The sequence below is a fragment of the Molossus molossus genome, unplaced genomic scaffold, assembly GCF_014108415.1.
Source record: "Molossus molossus isolate mMolMol1 unplaced genomic scaffold, mMolMol1.p scaffold_m16_p_7, whole genome shotgun sequence".
Classification (NCBI taxonomy): Eukaryota; Metazoa; Chordata; class Mammalia; order Chiroptera; family Molossidae; genus Molossus; species Molossus molossus.
The window spans coordinates 29,607,863-29,633,016 of NW_023425401.1; the positions used below are offsets into that span (position 1 = coordinate 29,607,863).

Sequence of the window (25,154 nt, forward strand, 5' to 3'; positions counted from 1 at the left end):
GGCACAGGAGGATTATTTATCTTCAAATTTCTATAATAATAGATAACATTTATTGATTATTTTCTATGTACAGATACAGTTCTAAATGCTCATTTAACATACCACCGTTTGAGGCATGATTTTTTTCTTACCCAAGGTCATGTACAGATTAGGCTACTGAAGTACAGAGTTAAGCAAGGGGTCCAAGTCTACACAGTGAGTACGGGACAGAGCCAGGATTCAAACGCAGCCAGTCTGCTCTCAATCACCATATTATGTTTATCTCCTTAGGAAAACTGCTTAATTCCATGCATAGTCAACCTGTGACAAATGCATTTATTTTGGACAGTATGGACATAGCCTCTGTCTCCACTTCTAATGTACTCTGGCTGGTAACAAGTCTGTAAAGAGACACCTTTTTACTTGGTTATACTGTCTATCTGGAAATGCAGAGAAAGAAGTAAGGGAATCATAAGAGGAAACAGAAATCAGTAACGTGCTCTTTCAAATATTTTGTTTCTTATAAGACCTTAAAATAGAAACCTTTAGATGTATAACATTTGTGAACATACCCCGAGAGTTTCGAGATGGGGCCTGCATCTGCCTTTAAATTTGGTCTCTCTTAGGAACTACAATCCCGTCCTGTTGCCCTGCTGGTTGGATTTTCTTCGTTAACGGGTTTGCAGTCAAGGTGGCCAAAGAACAAAAGGAAAAGCATACAGCATGTGATAAATCAAGAAAAGAATGTGATTCTGGCTTTGTTTCACAAGTACTTTGTCATTAATATTTTCCACATGTAAAGTAGCTCCTACTTTGCCCCAAATGCCCTTGTTTCCTTAGAAACAAAACATAGATGTTCCGCACGATGCAGCCTTGGCTCTAAGGGCACCTCAACCCGGTTCGCATACAGGAGGCTCATGCGATGGCATTCATTAGAAGAACATCCCATTACTCGCTAAATCGACTAGAGTTATAACCATGTAAGTGCCCAAGAAGACTTATCCCTAGGACGGAGCTGAAAGGGTAACTCAGGAACGAGCACTGTGCTCTTTCTTAGTAAAAGCTGAGTGCCTCAGAACCCTGTGCTGACGTCCACAGCTGCAGTGGTGTGCAGGTTGCAATCACATCTGGCCCTGGAATGGGCCCTTTAATAACTGGAAAGAATGGCTCAAGATTGGCAGGCCTCTCAAATCACAGAGAATAAATTACCAAAATTAGTTTTGAACAAATAAACATAGAATGCTGTGTGCAAGCCCACATTAGGTCATTTTTGCCATTTCTGGGTGGTTTTCTGAGGTTAGTTCTGAAGGGTATTTTATTCTCAAGTCTCATGCACATCTGCTCTTTCCAAGATCCTCTTTGTGCTTCTGGAAGGAGGGACAGGTCACTGTGGCTTGACCAGGACGCAGGTTGTGACATGTTGAAGTCTGCTAGAACCAGGGCTTCAATGCTAAGGCCAAAGGACACCAGGAAATAGCACTGATATGTTTTCCCAAGACAAAGTACCACATGTTAATCCCCAAACAATCAAGAATACTGTGACATATTATATATTAATTTATCTTAATAGATGAATTATCTCCCTCCTTCTAACCTCTTCCATTGCTTTACTCTCAGACATTCACAGATTTCCTGCAGGGATTTCTTCCCCCTAAGTGTTTTCTTCTTGCACTACGCTGTGCTCAAATATAAGACACTCCGTGTCCTTTTATGCGTGACACTTGGCCTTACCTTACGTTCAGTTTCGCTTCTGAGATGTTAAGAAAATCCATAGAGAAACATCACCAGTCTGGTCCAGTTTAATAAATTGCATATGGTCAGGGTAAATAACCTCCAGTGACTCGAACATCCACCGCCCATCAAAAATGAATGAAGGGCCTAATAGTAATGAAAAAAACAAAACCAAAAACCACAGAACTTATATTTCAAGAGGAATAGTGAGGGAAAACTAGGCACTTACAGCACAACCAAAGTTCTACACCACCCCATGCCTCTTAGACACCCTCTTCCTCCTCACCCAACTCCTTCCAGCTTCCATGTTTCATCCTTATCCAACTCTGTCCAGTTTCCATTTTTTTCCAACCATTTTATTTTGAGTTTCCCAAGCACAGCAGATATTTCTGGTAGCTGGTATTTTTATAAAGAACTTAAGTAATAGCTAAATATAAAGATGCTAAAATTAAAACTGTAAGCCTAGTAAACATCCCCATATAACATTCTGTTTCTTCAAACTGCTCTATGAAAGAGGTCATTTTTCAAAAGAGGGCTACTTGGCAACCCTTAACCTAGCTGCTAAGAATGCATAGGCAGATAACTTTGGTAGCTGGTAGTCAAGTTTTCTGTGCGCTTCCACGTGTTATGCCTTTAAACGTGGCCAGCCTTCTTTCAGATATGAACCATTGGCAGGAGAATTGGATAGATACGTGCAGGTCCATCACTGTCCTAAAGAAAAGTCTACAGCAAAAGATCCAGTGATGCACACTCACACACATTTAAGAGAAGAAAATATCAGTATTTGTTGACTGACTGAATGACTGACTGAATGAAAGGGTTTCGGTGGAATGAGTTGTCTATGGTGGCATACTCCAGAAAGGGCAAACAGGCAAGAGCCTAAGGAGGCATTTAGTCAATTCTGAGGTTATTGGAAACCTTTGAGAGAGCAGTTTCGATAGAGAGACTGAAGAGATGACAATGGACTGGGGAAGGAGTCATAGAGAAGCGTCTAGTAGCCAGGAATTTGACCATTCTTCTGAGATATTTGTAAAAGGTACAATGGTTGATCTAAACCATCAAAAACTTCTTGTGCATTAAATAATCGAATGTGTTATTTATACTTCTACTTTCTTTTCAGAGTGGCATTAAAAACTTGAGAGTTAATTTTTTTTTACAGTTTCATATATACAACCTAGATTGTTTTTAATAATGTTTTTCATAATACCAATATTTTCATTAGAACAGAAAAAGCATAAATGAAGATTTAGTAGTTTTAAAAATACATTGCAGTTTTGGTAATTATTTAAACACTTGATTTGACTCAAAGGTAGCTTAGTAGCTTCAGTAGGTCAACCTACTTAACATCACTAATATTTCAATTGTGGTTTGGAAGTAGTTCAATACCACAAATATGAACAACTGTTAAGAATTTTAAACTTTCGGTTTATTTCAGTTTCACACAATCAAAAGCCTAAAAATTTCCTAACATTCTGATGTTGCTTTCAACCACTAAAAAGTCATGATTTACAATAGGATATAATTCCTTATAACACAGTGGGAAGTAAATCAGTTGAAACATACATGGATGTCAACAATTCCTAGTACAGAATAATTAATCAAACAGAAAACTTTCTTTTTAAGTCCATAGCTCTCCTAGATGACTGACTATATTTTTTGAGTTCATATAAAGTATTTTAAGTACAGGGTACTGGAACATGTCAGCTGTTTCAGTTGTCCAAAAAAAATAATGGGCTCTCTGGTTCAGGCTAACAATTTTAAACAAGGTTGTGACCACGCAGTATATAGCTGTGCAATGGGAAGAATCTTTTTACAATTTCAATGCTAAATATCTGTTTAATAAAGAATCAGAACCAAGCCACCAAACTACGTGAATGTTTTCCTTCAGATGTCAAAGTCTAAATGCTACTTCTGTCCTGGGCTTGCAATGAAAGGGAAATGATCATTAGTAACCCAGCGATTCTTACGGAAAGGGCTTTGCCCTATGTATTCATCTGTCCACCAGGACTCTAGATTAGCTTGTTAACTCACTTACACAAGACAATGGATAGTGACAACTTGAAGTGGCTACCAGACATGTGGGATGTCACCCAGTGGCTTCAAGGTAGATGATTTTCATCCCCAAATCTCTGATGCATGTGGTTCTCAGCAGGTGGAGTATACTGTGTGTGAATGTGAGAGCAGGTGTGTATGCAGAGGCCGCTAAGATGCAAGCTCTGATGGCTTGAGAAACCAGAATGCTGCCAACATGTCCCACCAAGGTGCTGAGTGTAACCCACGTGCCCAGGAAAGCTGGCACTAACGTGAGAAGGAATCAGTTACTGCAGTGTCTTCAGAGAGATGTCAGAGTTTTTAAAAACAACTAAATCAGTGCCCTTAATTAATTAAAGTTGCAATAGTAACATTGCAACAGGGAAAATTAAGTTTATTCCAAGGATAAGGTGATATACACATAATATTTATCTAACTATTTGTAAGTGTACAATTCGGTGGTATTAAATACATTGGCAATGTTGTATAACCATCACCACTGTCTATACACAACACTTTCCCATCATTCCAATATAAACAATGTACACTATAAAAAATAATTCTCCTGCCCTGGCGGGTTTGGCTCAGCGGTAGAGTGTCGGCCCGTGGACCATTGAGTAGCAGGTTCAATTCCGGCCAAGGTTACGTACTTAGGTTGCGGTTCGTCCCTGGTCTTGTGGGAGGCAACCAGTCGATGTGTCTCTCTCACATCGATGATTCTCTCTCTCTCCTTTTCTCTCCTTCTCTCTCCCTCCCACTCTATCTGAAGATAAGTAGAAAAATATTCTCGGGTGAGGATTAAAATAAAAAAAAATCTTTTAAAAAAATAATTCTACTTGTTTTCCCCTGCCCCCAGTCTCCAAGGTAAGTTTTTAAGAAACATCACACTGTCATATGAACCCATCTTCTCTCATAAATCAATGTTTTGTTCTCGAATTATGGAGAGAGTTCACCCTGAATATTTTACAGCTATTTATTTTGTGCTGCAGGAGTCCAAAGAGTGTCCACCAGAGCTGTGATTCTTAGAAGCTCTCCCGATAGGCTGCTGGCCAGTCCTTCCTTTTAGGGAAAATGACACACAATGCCCTCGACTCTATTATAAGTGATGAAGTATGACTTTCCAGTTATATTGAACCATATGCATTGCCACTTTTGTAGGTCAAATGTGGTTGAATACTCTCAATTTCACATGGTTTAATCGAATGGCATTAAAGAAAATAAGTTAAGAGTTACTAAAATCTGGTACAATAGTATAGTGTCCATTACATTATTCACCAATTCTTTGTTATGAAGTTTTTCTTCTTTGAAAGGGATAAGTAGGTGTATAAAAGCTATGTTCTTTTCTCTTACCCAAGTAGAAGTTATTCAAAAAAGACTGTAATTAGAGATTTGAAATAATGTTGGTTCTAAAATCAGTGCAGTTGGCCCTGGTTGGTTTGGCTCAGTGGTTAGAGCGTTGGCCTGCAGATCAAAGAGACCGGGGTTCAGTTCTTGCTAAGGGCATGTGCCTTGGTTTCAGTTCATCCCTGGCCCAGTTGGGGTTGTGTGGGGGCAACCGCTTGATGTGTCTCTCTCGCGTCAATGTTTCTCTCTCTCTTCCTCTCTCCTCCCACTCTGTCTGAAGATAAATGCAAAAATGTCCTCAGGTGAGGATAAAAAAATAATAAATAAATAAAATAAAATCAGTGCAGTTGGTTAATAATTGTTATATCTATATCTATACCTATAATTATATTGTGTGATCACAGTATTGCCAATTATAATTTACATTACCTTTACCACTAATTCAGTGACAATACTGATCCAGGTAAACGTGAAATGACAAGCTGAAATGACACATGACACATGAGTCAGCTTGTATATATTTCCTCTTGGCTTATATTGTATTTTAAGATCCTTTATCTTCATATGATGGAATGTGTAGATTGAAATAATCTGACTTTTGTGTTTTTCATCCTATAACAAAGACATGCCTGAATTTAGTCTGCAATGAGGTGATTTATTTATTTATTTATTTATTTATTTATTTATGCATTTATCCTCACCCAAGGACATTTTTTTGTTTTTTGTTCAGATAGAGTGGGAGGGAGAGAGAGGGAGGGAGAGAGAGAGAGAAACATTGACGTGAAAGGGACACATGGAGTGGTTGCCTCCCGCATGACCCAAACAGGGCAGGGCCGGGGACAAACTGAAATAGAGGTACGTGCCCTTAGCGGAACCGAACCTGGGTCTCTCTGGACCACAGGCCGACGCTCTAACCGCTGAGCGGAACCAGCCAGGGCATGAGGTGATTTTTTAAATACTTTAAGAAAAGAACGGAAAGGTCCCAAGGGGCAGTTGCATAGTGGTTAGAGCACTGGCAGTGAAACCAGACTGTGGAGGTTCAGATTCAGCCCTCTGGTATATTAGCACTGCAATTTGGATCAGTTACTTTTCCTCCTCATGCCTCAGTATTCGCATCCACGTAATGAGTTAATAATAGTACCTACCTCTTAAAGTTGTTTTGAGGCTTATATGAGTTAATATACATAAAACCCCTAGAGTACCACTTGTTATATAGTAAGTGCCATATGTGTTGGCAATAATTACTAAGCAGTTAATTACTTTGATGACTCCTCTTTTTATTAGTGCAGAACAATTCTAGCTTGATATGTTTTCTAAAAATACACCTCATATTACATAACAGTTCCTCTCAAACAAGAGAAATTAGGGACTAAAAATAGAGCTCGATTTAGCAAGTATTTGATAAATATTAGTTTCCTGGCCCCCCTTTTTCTTTCTTTCCAAAAAAGGGGGCCTTTCTTGACTTTTCCCCAAGCCTTTGTATCTAGTTATCACTTCCTGAGTTTTAGCTAAGAGTGTATCTTGGCCATCCTTGAACCATTTTGCACTTACAAAATGCTTGCCATCATTTTGTTCCATTTGGAAACTATGAGAATATTTGTCACAAGACTTAAAATATTAAAGTTGGTGCTACACGTATCTAGGAAATAATAAAAAGAAGTTGCCAAAACATCCTTGTAATTTAAGAAAATTGTTCATAATTTTGTTATTCAAGAAATGGTGGCCCCGGCCAGTTTGGCTCAGCGGTTAGAGCGTCGGCCTGCGGTCCGGAGAGACCCGGGTTCGGTTCCCACTAAGGGCACGTACTTTGGTTGCAGTTTGTCCCCGGCCCTGGTTGGTCGTGCGGGTGGCAGCCACTCGATGTGTCCCTTCACGTCGATGTTTCTCTCTCTCTCTCTCCCTTCCTCTCTCTCCCTCCCACTCTATCTGTACAAAAAAATGGAAAAATGTCCTCGGGTGAGGATAAAAAAAAAACAAAAAAAAGAAATGGTGAAGTTCTATCCTCAAAAATGTCCAAGAGCCTTGGACAATCATTCATTATTTATTATCTTAGGAAAGAGGAGGCTGTTGGCTTTGGTTTGAGCCAGTGCCAGGAAATAGGGGTGTTCAGTTTCTCTAGCTGGACTTTTCATATAGTATAAGTGTAAGCCATCTATTAGAATTTTATTACTCCTTCATCTGAAAAAAAAATTATGAATTGTATCTGGGTAAGTATGAAAGAGAAACTGTTCCGAAGGTGCTTGATATCACTATGGCTGAACACCTGAGTAAACCAAGGGCAGCTCCAGAGGAGTATTTCCAGTCTCCCAGCTCCTCCAGCCTAGACAAGGTGTCCTGCTACGTTCACCCGCAGCAGCTGGCACAGCGCCTGGTCCCTGTTGCTGCTCAGCAAATGCTGCATGGATGGTTGAGTGAATGATATCAACTGGCTGAGCACTGAAAGTGCAAAACTGAGCAAAATCACTTGACATCCTCCGCACAGTCTAGGGGGAGACATATGAACTAAAGTCAAGCATTATAAAGAGAGCTCAGAAAAGAGGAAAACGGTACCATCTGTGCCTCTGTAGTAGGGGTCTCACCTGACCAGAGAAGCCTTCCCCAGAGCCATGCTGTTTAAAATAGATTTGAAGGATGAATCAAGATTGAGTAGGAACATAAGGATGTAAGAACGTCCCAGACAGATAAAAGAGTACGTGCAAAGGTTCTGTGGCAGAGGGGAGCATGGCAAGTACAAGGACCTGAACAAAGGTCAGTGCTGCTAGGGTGGCTTGGGAAGAAACAACTAATAGCAGATGGGACTGGAAAGGCCACAAGACCATACTGTACTGGAGTTCTCAAGCCTTGGAAGGAGCTCTTTACCCTAAGAGTTAAGGGAAAGGCTTTGAAGGGTTTTACTCAGATTAAAAATGCAAAGATTGCTCTGGCAGCCATGGGGTGGGGATAAATTGGAGTATGCTGGAATAGATACATGGAGAGTAGTAAGGAATTTGTTGTAGTCTGAGCAAAAGATGATATTAATTTGGGGTAGGTTGTAGAGACATGGTAGAGAACTGAAGAGATGAATGGATTTGAGAGGGGTGTAGGAGGCATATTGATAGGCACTGGCGATGCATTGTATATGGTGGCTAAGGGAGTGAGAGGAGGTGTCAAGAATGGCTCCTAGGTTCTGGCTGACTCTTTCCTGAGATAGAGAATGTGGGGAGGTGATCGGATCTGCAAGTGGAAGATTATGATTTTGTCTTTGGAAATATGAGTTCATTTTAAAATTCTTTTTCCTGATTTCCTTTACACTGCTTTGTCAGCTGCCATTTCTTTTCCTTTTTTATTTTTATCCTCACCCGAGGACATTTTTTCATCTTTTGTTCAGGTAGAGTGGGAGGGAGAGAGAGGAACAGAGAGAGAGAAACATCGATGTGAAAGGAACACATCAAGTGGCTGCCACCCACACAACCAACCAGGGCCGGGGGACAAACTGCAACCGAGGTACGCGCCCGAACCCGGGTCTCTCTGGACCACAGGTCGATGCTCTAACCACTGAGCCAAACAGGCCAGGGCTCCCTTTTTTTTTTATGGCTACCACCTTCCCCAACTTCCCACAAGACATCTCTGTGTTATTCCACGCCCACTTCATTTAAATGTGGGTACTCTCCATGGTTCTGACCTGAGCCTCCAGCCTCTTTAATCACTTTAAACTTGTGCCGTCAATACAATGTCCACATTTGTCTACTGAGCACTTGAAATGCAGCTTGTGTAAATTGAGATGTACCATAGTGTTAAATACATGTAATATCTCAAAGACATGGCATTAAAAGCAATGAAAAGTAGAATCATCAATATGATTTTTATGTTGATTATATGTTAGAAGGTTAGTATTTGGGATATAGTGAGTTAAGTAAAATGTATTATTACTTTCTTAATGTGGCTACTAGAAAAATTTAAATGACCTGTGTGGCTCACCATGTGTTGTTAGTGGACAGCACTGCTCTAGACAGTGACCCTTTTGTTCCTCATTCCTATCCACTGGACTCCACAGAACTGCTTCCTGTCCCTACAGCATTTCCAACCATTTATGACTCATGTGCTTTCCTTCGCCTGAACTTTTGTTCCTCTTCTTCCCTACCAGATTAGATATGATTCCTACCTCTTTGTTCAGAGCAGATCCCGCCCCGATTTCTTATGGCAGAATTAAACATTTCCGCCTCAGAGTCTTACATGCTCTGTTAATATCTTTATTATACCTCATTATATGCTTGTATCTTGTTTTATGTTTGTTTTTCTGTCCAGCAAGATTGTAAGTGTCTGAAGAGTGCAGGTGCAACATGATTTATGTCTGTAATTATGTAAGCGGGTACTCGGTATCAGGTCGGCGCTCCAGGAAAGCCTGATGAATAACAATCGAATCTACACATATTAAACAGCTACCACGTGACCGGTTATGAGATGTTTTACAGACAATATCTTGAATTATCTCAACAACCCTGTAAGGTAGATATAATTATCTTTAATTGCATATGAGGATTTTTTTTAAGTAATTCTTTTTTTTTCTTTATTGATTTTAGAGAGAGAGAAAGGGAGATGGAGAGAGAGACAGAAACACTGATGAGAGAGAACATCGATTGACTGCTCCTGCATGCCCCCCACTGGGGACTTGGCCCACAACCTGGGCATGTGCCCTGACTGGGAATTGAACTGGTGACCTCTTAGTGCATGGGCTGATGCTCCACCACTGAGCCATACCAGCTGGGCTGCATATGAGGATTTTACAAATGCTCAAACTGTTAGTAAATTATAGAGCTAGGATTTAATTACAGTGAATGACTCCAAAGCTATGGGTTTTTCCCCTGTGATTTTATACCCACTAAAATATAGATTAAAAAGTGGAGATTATACTTCTACATTATAATGTGGAAAAATACCTATTTCCTAGGATTGTTAGGAGATTAAATGAGATAACATAAAGTGCAAGGATAGTGCTTGGAAATAGTTAATTAAACATTGGCTTCCAGCAATCTTGAGGCCCACAGCATAGAGGTCCTTAATTTCTGAGGAGGACCAAAGTGGTCTACCCAACTTCCATGATGCCCCTGCACATGCCCACACACCTTTGCACGCGTATGGGGGTCATGAGAAAAAGAGCCCCTCTGGGGCCACCACTTTTACCCAGTCCTCTTTGTACATGCTTGTGACGGTTAAAGAAAGTGAAGTAGAGAAATAATTACTAATACCTAAGTATTTAATCTGGGTGTGTGTACTGGTGAGGAGTGGGGCAAAAATAACAGCAGGAAAGGAATCACATTGGGAGTCTTATTAGGGCTATGTTGCCTTGGAAAATTCCCAGAAAAATCATTCTGAGTCGAGTATTGACTCTCCGCTTTTGTTCTGTCTTACCCAGCTTTGGTGCTTTACAGTCAGGACACCTTTTTTTTTTTTTTTTTTAGCTAGCACCTCAGGAATCCTGGTAGGAAAAAGAAAGGGGAAGTCTAAAAAAGGTAAACATTCACTGTAGGGCAATACTGGTCTGCAGGTCCTGTGTTGAGATACTAGGCTCCTGAGAAATAAATTTAAGCAAGTGAAATGTGAAAACGTGTTGCTATGGGACTGTGTTCAGGTAAGGAAAAGCAATCCCTCTGGAAGCTTCAGATGCCTGTAATTCCTTGAAAAAGCAATGTTAAGAAATCTCTCAGTTGCTACTGGTACTTGACCAAGGCTAACGGGAGCTTGTGCGCTCAAGAGTAAGACAGTTCTCCTCTTGATTTTTCTGGTTTACACATTTCAAGGTAACAACTGAGCCAATGCCTTGTGCCTAGCCAGAGGAAACTTTCTCACTAAACCTGTGCTCTTGTTTGTTTTATTTATTTTTATTTTTATGGTACGTGCCCCTAGCAGGAACCGAACCTGGGACTCTGTGGTTCGCAGGCTGACACTCCAACCGCTGAGCCAAACTGGCCAGGGCACTCTTGTTTGTTTTAGATCAAACATACAGACAAGCGCCAAGTAGGATAGAGCTTCCACTAGTTAAAAAAAATTTAAATTATCTTCCAAGTATATAATGTGTATTATATATATAATATTTAAGGGTCTTCTGATCCATTACAGAACTAAACTACATATAAAAGGAAGAGGGAATAAACAGAATAAGGGAACGTAGGGCTTATTATCATTATTGTTATTATTACATATACTTTTTTAAATCCTTACCCAAGGATATTTTTCTGTTTATCTTCAGATGGAGTGGGAGGGAGAGAAAGGGAGAGGGAGAGAATCATCAACATGAGAGGGACATATTGACTGATTGCCTCCTGCATGACCAGGGCCAGGGATGAACCGCAACCGAGGTATGTGCTCTTGACTGGAATCAAACCCATGACTCATTGGTCCACGGGCTGACGCTCTACCATTGAGCCAAACCAACCATGGCTATTATTATTATTATTATTATTATTATTATTATTTTAATGGTGTGTTTACCTCTCAAACTAGTCCTATGCATCTCTGCATTTACTTCATTACCCTCCACATAACAAGTACTTGGTGTTCATTTACTGAATAATGGAAACAGTCACTCATGTACAGTATAATTGACAAGGAGATTCCAACTTGAGTGGACAGCACCAGAAGTTATAAGGAAAGGGTTTAAGTGAAAACTTGGATTCTTTAGGAAATTGAATATTCTCTGGCACTTAAATTAAACTTTGAGATTAAGAAAACAACTTCAAATTTAGGGAGAACTTTTAGTCTGATATTGTATAGAAAGAAATTCCATGGCCAAGAACATGTAAAAAATAAAATGACAATTATCTGACTACTCCTGAAAACTTAATCTATATAGACAAATAAGTACAACCTTGAATTTGAAAGGAAAAAAATAGAAGTTGATTTATCTGCCAGATTGACTTGTACTCAAAAGGATGAACAGAAGATACTTTTAAATGCAATCCACTCAAATGCCAAAGCATCATAAAACTCTCACGATCAACTGACTTTGAGGTAACCTCTCTGGGACACGGGTTCCTCACCTGTGAAATGTATGAGCTTGACGCTGTCAATCAGTTCTGTACTGCCTGCTACATAGTAGACAACATTAATCGAACATGCTCTGGCTTCTAGTAACAGACATCTTGGCTCATAGAGCCTTAATTCATAAGCACATTTTTTGTTGAGTAAACAGAATGTTTGAAGATAGGCAGTCCAGGGCTGAATCAGTAGCTTAATGAGGTTCTCCAGGAGCCAGGCTCTCTTAAAATGTTTCTGCATCATTGTCTTCCACTGTTGGCATTTGTCATAGAGGATGTTGCCTCATGGCTATAAGATAGCTATCGCAGCTCCCAGTAGACAAGAAGAGCCAGAGACAAAAAGATTTCTCTTTGCACTCAGTAAGATCTCTATGTTTGTCTGAACTCAGCCAAAGGACCAGCCTAGACTAACCAGTGGCAAAAGGAAAGGCAATTCTAGACCTGCATTAGGCAAATTATCATTCTTCCTACGCCCATGAGGACAAAGAATAGCTGCTCATGACCTGAGCAGGTCAGATTTCTAACAGCAGGGAAGAAACGAGGAGAGAGGATGATCCTTGGTAGAAAATACAATGTGCTGCCAGAAACAATAAAGATTTGTTGAACGAACAAGTGAGGGCTGAAATTCTGACTTTCATGGCTTCTAAAAACTTTGCCTTTGTGGGCCCCTTCCCCCAAAAAATGTGTTTAAAATAGCGTTTTACAACAAAGTGAATGTCAAGACAAATACAGTCCAGACTGAATTCATTGTTATGTATTCATTCTTATTATGTTTATTTTTTATTCTGATTTTAAAAATAAAAATGGGAACGTTTTTGTTGGCCCTAAATGCTGTGCCTACTATGCCCAGTGGATAATTCCACCCTGAGTTTATGTTGTGTTTCCAACTGGCTTGTACACACTTGAGGGTGGTGGCTGTGTACTAGGCTTCATTATTGCCCACAAAGCACCTATCACATCCCTATGAGTCTAAGAGCTGCTCATCAAATACTACCGAGTTGAGCTAACATATCACCATTTCTTCCCCTAGGGTGAGCCAGGTCCTCCTGGTCCTTATGGTCCTCCAGGAGACCCTGGTATTGGACAGCAAGGTATTAAGGTAAAGATTCTTGTCTCTTTGCCCTTAACGATTTTTTAATTTATTGTAGGGGCTGGGGGAGCAGTGACTTAAACTCCGCTCAGCCTTATCCTCATAGGTACAAGACAGGAGGCTGCTTGCAGAAGTTACTTACAGTCTGGATGCTTGGACACTGAGTGCCCTGGTCAGGGACAGTTACCACAAGAGTAATCAACGTACTTTGTTATTTGGTTGGGATGAACAATGTGCTTGTCTGGAAATATCCACTCTCTTGCCAATGTACATCTGCTTCTATTGAGTTTTCATGGACTTGAAATGTTACCATGAAAAAAGTTATTGGGATGTGAAATACCCTAACACATCAACTATCACCTGCTCACATCAAACAAGCCTACAGGGGCAGAAACCAGAAGCACCATGACACTGAAAAGTCAGTGTCGGCAGGAAGGTCTGTAGGGAACTGGAAAGGACTGGAACACCAATACCCTCGGTCCTCTGAATCATTCAGGATGAACAGAGCTTATTTTAAATGGATTTTCTCTGTCATTGGGACAAAATGATGTTAATGCAGGACTAAAACAGAGAGCAGTCCAAAACAGTGCACTCTGAATGTCATCAAGCGTCACCACGATGGCATTTACATAATAGCACATTGAGACCTCGGAGAAGGTGGGGTTTTTACTGGCAGAGTTGTTGGAGAAGGGTTCTGAAGGAGGTCAAGTGTGACGTGACTGAGAGCAGAGGTGACGTGGAACAGAGTGGGAACGGGGAAGGGCAGCATCAGGATGGTGGTGGAGGGGCAGGGACAGCCTGAGTATTGCTACTGTGGTCACCTCAGTAACCAAAGTGAGCCATATGTGGTCCATCTGCCAATAACTACACCGTTGTTGCTGAAAGCAAAAAGTGCCATTTTGCACTGAGACAAGAAGGGAGGCTGAACCTGTAAGGGTCCTGGTTCACTTAAATTCAAGCCATTTCTCCTCCTCCAGAATTTTTTATTGTTATTTTTACGAATGAGAAAAGCTTGGCTGTTTTGCTCCATATCTGTGTTGAAATCTTTCGAGTATTTTGTGCTATATTTCTTCTTTATTTAAAAATTCAAACTTTCATTTGATTATTTCTTTTCCTTAGGGGGAGAGAGGCCAGGAAGGAAGAACAGGGGCTCCAGGACCAACTGGCATTGGTGAACCAGGCCAGCCAGTAAGTAGCAAGAAATTCTGATGGAATAAGGACAAATAGTACTTCTGTGCTCCTTCTGGTCAGAATCAATGTTCAATTAATCCATCTTGTATCTTTTTGGACAACAAATGATAATAAATATGCATAAACCAGATACAACTATCATTTTTCATAACACTTAAAATATGAACACACACACAAACACACACAAATATGCATATATGCACACATATGATATGTACCACTGGCTCTCTCTTACTGTAATCTCTTAGAAGATTAACCAGCTGTTCAAGAAGATTTCTTATGTGTCAAAATTTCCTAGGAGATATGAGATCTGGATTCAGGCCTAATGTCTGTTCTTTGTAATTTACTTTCCTGTAAACATGAGAAATTCCCTGACAATGAGGATTTTGCTCATTACCTAACCAAGAGTGTACTCTGAATCTAGTATTAATGATGGCAGCTGTATTATTTGCAGTCTCTACCTTATGTAGCTTTGAAGTTCTCTATTATTGGAAAAGGAAAAAAATATTTCTATCAAAAGAGATCTGAAGAGGAAATGAATAGAACATGACTGTTCTAGTATAAGAAGCTTCTCAACTTTTCAAGTAATCACCCTCCTAGGAAAGAACAGTAGCTGACTCATTGGGATACAAATGGAAACATAGTTGGTCTCCCAGTTAGGTTTTGCACTGCAAAGTTCCTCATATATAAATAGTAACAGAAATGTGCTTTCGGGATGTACTCTGTGAGTGGAGTCGGAGCATGTTTGAGGGTTAAGCTTTTCACTAATGTCTGTATACACTAATTCAAAAAAAAGAACACATCTTATGGAGGAAAGATATATTAGACTAATTATCTAGAGATCAGTGGTCAAGTCTCAATTTCTGCTAAACAGAGAGAACCCTTAAAGGTAAACCCCCGAGAGAAGAAATCAGCTTTCTCCGGACCGCAGGCCAATGCTCTAACCGCTGAGCCAAACTGGCCAGGGCAGAAGAAATCAGCTTTCTTGCAGACACTGCTGGTTCTTCACTGGAGAGGCTGGAAGCCTAGGAAACTGGAGGGACATCGAGTAGAAGAAAGACCCCAGGACACACAGATTACTGTATGGGGGTACAGCAGAGAATCTGGGAATATTTTTAACAGTACTAAACTAGAATCTGTTCACAATGCTCTGAATAAGTGAAATAAAAATGAGCTAAATTAATACAGAGAAAAAAATGAACTGCTGCCCTGGCCAGTGTTGCCCAGTGGTTAGAGTGGTCACCCTTCGTACTGATTCCTGGTCAAGGGCACGTATCTGGGCTGCAGGTTCTATCCCCAGCCCTGTTTGGGGTACATGCAGAAGGCAACCAGTTGATGTGTCTCTCTCACATCAATGATTCTCTCTCTCCATCTCTTCCACCACTCTCTCTAAAAATCAATGGAAACAATATTCTGGGGTGAGGATTAACAACAACAGCAATAATAAAACAGAGTTGCTAAAAACAGAGGAGGATTTAGTAAACTTCCACTAGATAGACAAATCTTTTTTAAAAAAATATTTATTGTTGAGAGTATTACAGATGTCCCACTTTTTCTCCCCATTCACCCAGTTTCTGCCCCACCCCAGGTCTTCACCACACTATTGTCTGTGACCATGGGCTATGCATATATGCATATAAATTCTTTGGTTAATCTCTTCCCGCCCTGCCTCACCCCTTCCCTCTGAGATTCATCAATCTGTTCCATGTATCTATGCCTCCGGATCCATTTTTTTTTTTGTTTATCCTCACCCGAGGACATTTTTCCATTTTTTGTTCAGGTAGAGTGGGAGGGAGAGAGAGGAACAGAGAGAGAGAGAGAGAGAGAGAAACATTGATGTGAAAGGGACACATCGAGTGGCTGCCACCCGCACAACAGACCAGGGCCGGGGACAAACTGCAACCGAGGTACGCGCCCTTAGCGGGAACCGAACCCGGGTCTCTCAGGACCGCAGGCTGACGCTCTAACCGCTGAGCCAAACCGGCCAGGGCTGGATCCATTTTTGTTCATCAGTTTATTTGGTTCATTATAGTTCACAAAAAAGTGAGATCATGTGGTACTTGTCTTTCTCTGATTGGCTTATTTCACTTAGCATAATACTCTCCAGGTCCCTCCATGTCATCTCAAAGGGTAAGAGAGCCTTCTTTTTTACAGCTGCATAGTATTCCATTGTGTAAATGTACCACAGCTTTTTTACCCACTTATCTACTGATGGAAAGGCACTTGGGCTGTTTCCAGATCTTAGCTATTGTAAATAATGCTGCTATGAACATAGTGGTGCATATATTCTTTCTGATTGGTGTTTCAGGCTTCTTAGGATATATTCTCAGAAGTGGGATTGCTGGGTCAAATGGCAGTTCCATTTTTAATTTTTTGAGGAAACTCCACACTGTTTTCCATAGTGGCTGCACCTAGGATTTCTTTTTTCACATCCTCACTAGCACTTGTTGTTTGTTGATTTACCGATGGTAGCCATTCCGGCAGGTGTGAGGTGATACCATATTGTAGTTTTAATTTGCATCTTTCTGATGATTAATGAGATTGAGCATTTTTTCATATGTCTCTTGGCCATTTGTATGTCTTCTTTGGAGAAGTATCTATTTAGGTCCTTTGTCCATTTTTTAATTGAATTGTTTGTTTTCATTTTGTTTTGTTGTATGAGTTCTTTATATATTTTGGAAATTAACTCCTTATCTAATGTATCATTGGCAAATATGTTCTCCCAAAGAGTGGGTTCTCTTTTCATTTTGATGCTGGTTTTTTTTTTGCTGTGCAGAAGCTGTTTAGTCTGATATAGTTCCATTTGTTTATTTTTTCCTTTGTTTCTCAGATAGAAAAATCTTAATATTTTGCCACACTTTTATGTCTTTTTTTGAAAAGACATAAAACATTATGGATACAGTCAATTTTACATAATTTATTCCTGAAAATAGAACAGGAAAGAACACTTCCTAACTTTTTTTATGAGGCCAATTTTTCCCCAATACCAACACAAGACAATGACAATACATAAAAAGAAAACTATAGAAAAATATCCTAATAAATATAGATACACACATCCTTAACGAAATAGAATTCAGCAATATATAAAAATAATTATTCAGCCCTGGCTGGTGTATTTCAGTGATTAGAGAGCATCAGCCCATGTACCAAAGGGGCATGGGTTTGATTCTCAGTCAAAGGCATGTACTGGGTTACAGGTTTGATTCCCAGCCCTGGTTGGGGCGTGCTCGGGAGGCAACCAGTCAATATGTCTCTCTCATATCAATGTCTCTCTTTCTTCTCTCTCTCTCTCTCTTCCTTTCTCTCACCTTCTTCCTTTCTTTCCTCCCTCCCTCCCTCCTTTCCACTCTCTCTAAAAATCCATGGAAAAAATATCCTTGGGTGAGGATTAACAACAAAAAAAAGAATTATACAGCATGACCATATGGGGGTTCATTCCTACATGCAAGACTGATTTAATAATTGAAAATTAATCAATATAATACCTTATATTAATAGGCTAAAAATTACATGATCATATAAAAAGAAACAGAAAAAATTCACAAAATTTAAAATCCAAATCTCCATAAGCCCCAGACAGAACTCTCAAACTCTCAGAAACTAGGAGTAAAAGGGAAATTCAACTTGTACAAAAAACAAACAAACAAACAAAAAACCCCATAAAACCACAGCTAACATTATACTCAATAGTGAAAGGGCAAAACCAAAAACAAGACAAAAATTTCTGCTTTTACCAATCTTACTACCAATTCAATGTAGTATTAGAAGTCCTAGCCATCACAATAAGGTAAGAAGAGGAAATAAAAGGCATAGAGACCAAAAAGAAGAAATAAAGCTGTCCCTATCAGGAGAAGACATATTGGCCTTTGCAGAAAATCCCTAGAAATCTATACCAAACCTCCTAGAACTGATGAGTTCATTAAGGGAATAGGATGCAAGCTGAATGTACAAAATTAATTTTATTTCTATATTCTAGTACAAATACAGAAACTACTCTCTTTAATTATTTGATTACCACTCATTTTGTTCTGGTCTCACAGATGACTGACTCATAAAAAATAAATGAGTTCAGACTCTCGGGGTGATCTGTTTATTGTGTAAGGTTATTCAAAGTACTATCAGTAAAAAAAGACTCCCTGAAGTAGAACTGTAATCACTTTGAGGTTAAAGATAAAGTACATGGCATGTATAAATATTATAGATAATTTTTATTATTTAATATATTTATCTTTAATGCTTGCAGTATATATTAAAACCAGTTTATTGATTATCTACACTATTTAGATTATTAAGGAAAGTAATAAAATGATGGATAATTATATTTTATCTTGCTAATGTCTCAAATAAAGCATTTCACTGACCAGACTGTGTTAACTGATAATTAGGTTCCTCCATTATATATTTTTATTGGAGGTGTTCACTAGACACCAAATAAGTATGTTATAGTTGTAATTGATGCTCATGGCCTTTGAAAAGGACACTGAGTTTTTTTGGAAGCATTTCTGTTTTTAAAAAATGACACATTGGTACTATGTTAATAAATTAAAAATATAGTTTATCTAATCCAAGTACCTGTTCTTTCTCTTCTCTGGTTAATGATTATCTCCTGTCCTGACTCTCAACTAGAAAACTTGCGAATGTACTGGTGGTGTGGAATACTACCTGATGATGTACAGTAACTGAACCTTGGCTCTCTATTCTTTAAATGCTCGTAAGTGATTGCTCACCAGCATTCACTCTCTGTTCTCAGCAGTTTGGAACACATGGCTCCTAAAAGCCTCCATTATTTCCACTTGCACCTCAGCTGATGTATTCTAGAAATGCAGAGATGGAAGGTTTATTCTGTGCAGCGTGCCTCTCTCAATACTTAGTATCAATCATTCATGCTGAGACGACCTCCTTGTCAAAATAGCCATAACAGGACATTCTTAGCAACTGCAAGACTCAAGTAAAGTAACTTGGATAGAGATAGCATGTATGCATTGGATGCTTAATATGTGAAAGCATTAAATCTCTCTGACTTAATCCTTACATTAGTACTCGAGGATGAAGTCGTACTGTTGTTATTACATTTGTGACGAATTTGCTGTGTTTTAGAGAGATGAAATCATTTGTTTAAGGTCACACTGCTATATTATGGGACTGTAACCTTAGTACAACTGACACCAAAGTCTGCTTTTAATTATCAAGCAAGACTATGAACTCCACGAGACAGAGAACAGGTCTGTCTGCTCTTAGACCCTAGCAGAGCCTCACACCTATTAGGCATTTGGTAAATATGTGTTGAATGAATGAAAAGAAATTGAATAAACTTGAAAATAGATTTCTTTGCATTTAACGTAAATTGTGTTATTTTTATTTGTCATATCATTGGGGAAGAAGATTGTTTTTGTTAGAGGGTGTGATGTCAACTAGACATTGTCTGTTCAGTTGTAATCCAGTTTACATGCTCATATTTATTTCTCCCCTAGTTAATTGCTCTTCCATTAGAGTAACCTGTCATGGATATTAATCTTTGATTAAGGACTTGTATTGTTAAGAACCAGTTTTTCCATAAACATAGCAATTTAAATGGAATTAAATGTTAGCTTTTTATTTTAATTAAAGTCTCTACTAAATTGGCTTTGCCTAACACTAAAGAAGACTGTCTTTTAAAATATTCCATATTAGCCTTGGCCAGTTTGGCTCAGTAGTTAGAGTGTCAGCCCATAGACCAAAGAGTTGTGGGTTCGATTCTGGTCAAGGACACGTACCTTGGCTCTGGTGTGATCCCTGGCCCTGGTTGGGGTCGTGCAGGAGGCAACCAATCCATGTGTCCCTCTTACATTGATGTTTTTTTCTCTCTCTCTCTCACCTTATCTGAAAATCAATAGAAAAATATCCTCAGGTGAGAATTAAAAAAATAAATTAAAATATTCCATATTAGAGGAAAGAAAAAAAAAAAAAAGAAAGAAAAACTAGTAAACACTGAATATAGTTCTTATAAGCTCTCTTGTAACTTTTCTCTTACAAATCCATGCTGTGCTCAGCCACTGGTCAGCATAATGCTCCATGCTGGTTCTGCCTCCAGGCTTGAGTAAAAAACATCTCGTAAATTACCCTGGATGACTGCACATCCAGCGCCAAGGTCGTTCAGAGCGTCTGCGGGGCAGCTCAGTAGCTCTTGTGCTAGCACAGGTTTACTTCCCTGGCAAGCGAGCCCTGATTAACTTTCTAGGTCCATTCGTGGAAAGTCTCAGTTTGAGCTTCTAAGATTACTGTTGTTAGTCCCTGTTCTACCTTCTGGCCTGCTGGCCAAGACCTAGAGGGAAAATTTGTAGCTTTTTACAATTTCTGGTGGTTTATTATTATTATTATTATTATTTTATCCTCACCCGAGGACATTTTTTCGTTTTTTGTTCCGATGGAGTGGGAGGGAGAGAGAGGAAGAGAAAGAGAGAGAGAAACATCGACATGAAAGGGACACATCGAATGGCCGCCACCAACACAACCCAACCAGAGCTGGGGACAAACTGCAACCGAGGTACATGCCCTTAGCGGGAACTGAACCCGGGTCTCTCTGCACAACAGGCCAATGCTCTAACCGCTGAGCCAAACCAGCCAGGGCCAATTCTTGGTATTTAAGTGAATATGTTACTATTGTCTTTTATTTTGCAATGAGTACCTTTCCTGCCAGTCCACTTCAAAGCCCAAGATTGTGTTGTTTTTCTTCCCTTATGTGAGAAGGTCTCTCATTATTTTTTTCTTTCTTCTCTTATTCTTCATTCCTTTTTATCCTAACCAGGGTCCCCGTGGTCCTGAGGGGACACCAGGAGAGAGGGGCTTACCGGGAGAAGGATTTCCAGGACCAAAGGTAATATCACCTTCTGTACTAGGAAAAGTGGTTTGTCTTACATGATCATAAATTACAAATTTTAAAAAAATGTGTCCAATTATCTTAAGTCAAGTATTTTCCTGACCAACTTTACCCTATTAAATGAAGGAATATGTAAGTTTCCCCTTAACATGAAAGAACAGTAAATTTGGCAATCGGGAATAAGTAATGGATAGGCTTCTACTTTATATAATTATTACATATTAAATTGGAAAACCTCTTGGACTGTAGTCATTAAAGCCACAGTGATAGCATCTTTAGCCCAGTAGTTGCGTTACAGTGTGTAGCTATGACGAAGTTTTACTTACACATCTGTTTTATGGAATATAGATACGAAACAGTCTAGTAAACCAATTTGTAACACTATTGCCATTAGTATAATGAAAAAGGAAGTAGGAATGTGAAGAGGGCACTGGAATGATCTTATTACCTACCAGAAGGAGCAAAATGTTTTGAAAGACCAATCTTTTACCAGGCAATTGAGAATTTAAATGTTTCCACTGCTTCCTACACATCATTCTTGAAGCCCAAGTTTCTCTAGGCCAGGGGCTGGCAAACTGTATCTGAAAAAGGCCCAAGAGTAAATATCTTAGGCTTGTGAACCATTTGGTATCTGTTGCAACTCCTTCACTCCTCTGTTGTAGCGTGGAAGCAGCCATACACAATGTAGAATAAATGAAAGACTGTGGCTGTGTTCCCATAAAGCTGCTTTTACTAAACACAGGCAGTGAGCTGGACTTGGCCATTGGGTTTTAGTTTGCGATCCCTTGTCTAGGCTGTTTACTCGCAATGCATGGCACCTTTGTCAAAGGTCACCTGAGAAATGATTTTCCAAGATACTTTGGGTGGAATCAACAAAGTTTCAGAGTAAGTAAGGATACATGTTGGAGTCCTTTTTCCTTCTTTTCTGAAGTCTGTCCCCCAAACACACACGCCTAGAGAAGCTCACGCTCTTCCCTAAGTGACTAAGACCGTCCGGTGCATTCAGCCAGGCTGCGTTCTGACCTTCTCAGGACAGCCTCACGCTCTAAAACTGCATCCCTTTCTTAGCCTCTTCCATCATGAGCAATATTCAGTGACCTATGACAAACCTGAATCTCAGCTAGAAGGAAATGGATCAGCTACAACAAATAGTTCATACTAAGTTTTGGGTGACAGCTGAGTTGAATTTTCAGAGAGGCCCCTTTAAATGAACACATTTTAATTTGTCATAATAAATAGAAATGATATGTTAGATAAAGGGGGCATTACTAATTCCTTGACTAACTGAAATGTCACTATCAGATACAGAGGCTAACAACTTGGCACTACATTTCAGAAAGATTTATAATACATAGTTTCTTGAATTATTTTTTGTTATATAGTAAATTTCTACACACGTGTAACCCAAACAACCTGGAAAATTTAAATAGCCAGAATTGTTTCTCGTTATAATCCGCATGTTTTTTTAAGACAAAGAAATAAATGAGAAATGAATATATGAAACACTAAGAAGGATACAGGAGGGCATGTCTTAGTGACACGTTCAACTGTGTGATGTAATGGTACCTCCTGGTTCATAACAACCCCCGCAGTGCATTGCTCTCTATCTCATCAAAGAAAGAACACACTATATTCAGAGTTGTTTTAGGGTCTACTGTATGCAATTAGATACTGTGGAGATGGTCAGAAGAATCCACTACTTAGAACACTCCCCACCAGCAGGACCAATGGGAGTCTTCTACATGTGCTACTCGGGGCTGCTTTGCAGTGATGTAGGGCTTAAGTGAATATATCATGAACATAGAAAGACACAAAGATCTATTTTTCTGCTTCTAGGTTTCTTGCAAATGTCTTTTGATTTTACTCATGGTTCAAATAAGTTCAAGAGATGAATGTTGTTTTTGATTGCTTCTATGGCTTATTTTTCAAAACGCAGTGTTTTGACTTCATGGACATCACATTATGACTAGAGCTATTCACACAGGCCATGTGGTTAGATCCAAGAAGATTTTACATGAATCTTTTAAGACAAAATTTTCAATGAATGTTTATAAATTCTGATATCAAACATTTAGTAATTCAACCGTAGCAAGTATCAGTTCATATACTAACATGAGAGACGCATTTCCATTGTGTGATGGGTACAGTTGCAACCATGCTGAGGAAATGCAGGACTCAGTGAGTTGCATTATGTGATTGATTAGGTCCCCCATATCCAGATATTTCTGATTATATTGGGAATAGAGATCTTTTCCAACTCTAGTGAGGCTGCACATGTGTTCTGCTTGGACAGAATCCTTTCTATTTAAGTCCTTCCTGTTGAGACTAATTTGCTTTTGCAAGTTACAATCTTGGAGTCAGTTAGAATTACCCATTTTCAGTGAGCAGTGAGTTTGATTGCGTTGAATGCCTTATCTGTTTTAAAATTCTGATTTTTGTTAGTGCACTGATGTTTCTCTCCTATACCTTCAGGGTGAAAAAGGTTCTGAAGGACCAGTTGGCCCACAAGGACTACAAGGCCTGTCAATCAAAGGGGACAAGGTACTGCATGTAAGATTAGAAGAGATGCCAGTAAAGTTATTTTTAAACAGTTTCATTATGTATGTACATTTATGAACTGTATACAACCTGACAACCATTCCACACGGGTGTCAACTGAACTCTAAGGTAAGTATATGCAAGGTATATTATTGTATAGGATGAATTACACCTGTTCATTTATGTGTAGTCTATGGTTGCTTGTACACTACCAAAGCAGCATTCATTAGTTACAAAAGAGACTTTATCACACCCTCAAGCATAACATATTTGTTGAAAGACACAAAGGATGGATGAATGATAATGTTCTGCTTAGTGATAAACATTCATTTTGTTTCCCAAATTTATTTCATGGAAAAGAAAAGTAAGGTTATTTAATTTTTTTATATCTAACTTAGCAAATTTCTTAATTTTCAAAATGCATTTTTAATAAGATTCAGAAGGAAAAGGTATTTAGAAAATTGTACAACATTTTTCTTCCATATCTTCCTCAAATCCTGGTTTCCTTGGACCCTATGAATTCTATACTTGTAAATATTTCTGTTATAATCCTAACAGAAAGTGTTCATGTCATAATAACCATTCAGAAATTTTGGGTTCTTGTGGGGAAAAAAATGACTGCTAAATAAATATAAACTGGTGCAAATTCTCATCAATTTAGACTAAATAGTATAAACATCATTAACTATGGAAAATTTGAACTAAACTGTTCCAAAAGAATGGAGTTTGCTAAGTTTCCATGTTTAACTTTTTAGGAATGTAAAGATAGATTTTAATCAAGCATAAATCTAGAATAGCAAAGTATGAAAGAATGAAGTTTCACTTTATTGTTATATTTCTGACTTATTTTTTATACAGGGGGATTTGGGACCTGTGGGACCCCAAGGACCAATGGGCATCCCTGGAATTGGGAGTCAAGGGGAACAGGTAATCAGTGCTTTTGCCCTTTTCTTAGGGTATAGAATCTCAGACCCCATGCTGGTGTTCACTGAAGGCCGGCCTTGCAACACCAATGGTATGTTTGAGAGTCAAATTGAAATGTAATTCCCACCCAGAGTGAATCTAGGGAAGAATGAGCTGGTTTCATGAGATCTTATTTTTTGGAACTTCTAAGACTTAAAAAATAAATTGTGTGTTTCTTGATGCTGTAACTTTTGACATTCAAGCCTAATTAATAGGGTCAGAGTTTTGGGATAATATTTTATATTTTTAGCATCCATTGGGAGCAATCGTTTATTTACCTGTTGGTGTGTGTGTTTATTTCCTTCCTTGCAGCTTTGTGAATGATTAAATCCCACTCTCGCCAATGCCAGTGGAGTAGTACTTCTACCCCCTGTCCATGTGCCAATCTAAAAAAGTGTTAAACTTAAAACAAACC

The 25,154-nt window shown here is 39.1% G+C and overlaps 1 protein-coding gene across 1 annotated transcript in view; it reads left to right on the forward strand.

Annotated features, from left to right (window-relative positions):
• COL28A1 (collagen type XXVIII alpha 1 chain) overlaps positions 1-25,154 on the forward strand; it is a 151,767-nt gene that overhangs the window by 35,839 nt on the left and 90,774 nt on the right. Inside the window, exons 13-17 of the mRNA XM_036247179.1 lie at positions 13,129-13,197; positions 14,308-14,376; positions 21,167-21,235; positions 23,711-23,779; positions 24,635-24,703. Coding sequence (XP_036103072.1) covers positions 13,129-13,197; positions 14,308-14,376; positions 21,167-21,235; positions 23,711-23,779; positions 24,635-24,703 — 345 coding nt within the window. The remainder of the gene's footprint in view (positions 1-13,128; positions 13,198-14,307; positions 14,377-21,166; positions 21,236-23,710; positions 23,780-24,634; positions 24,704-25,154) is intronic.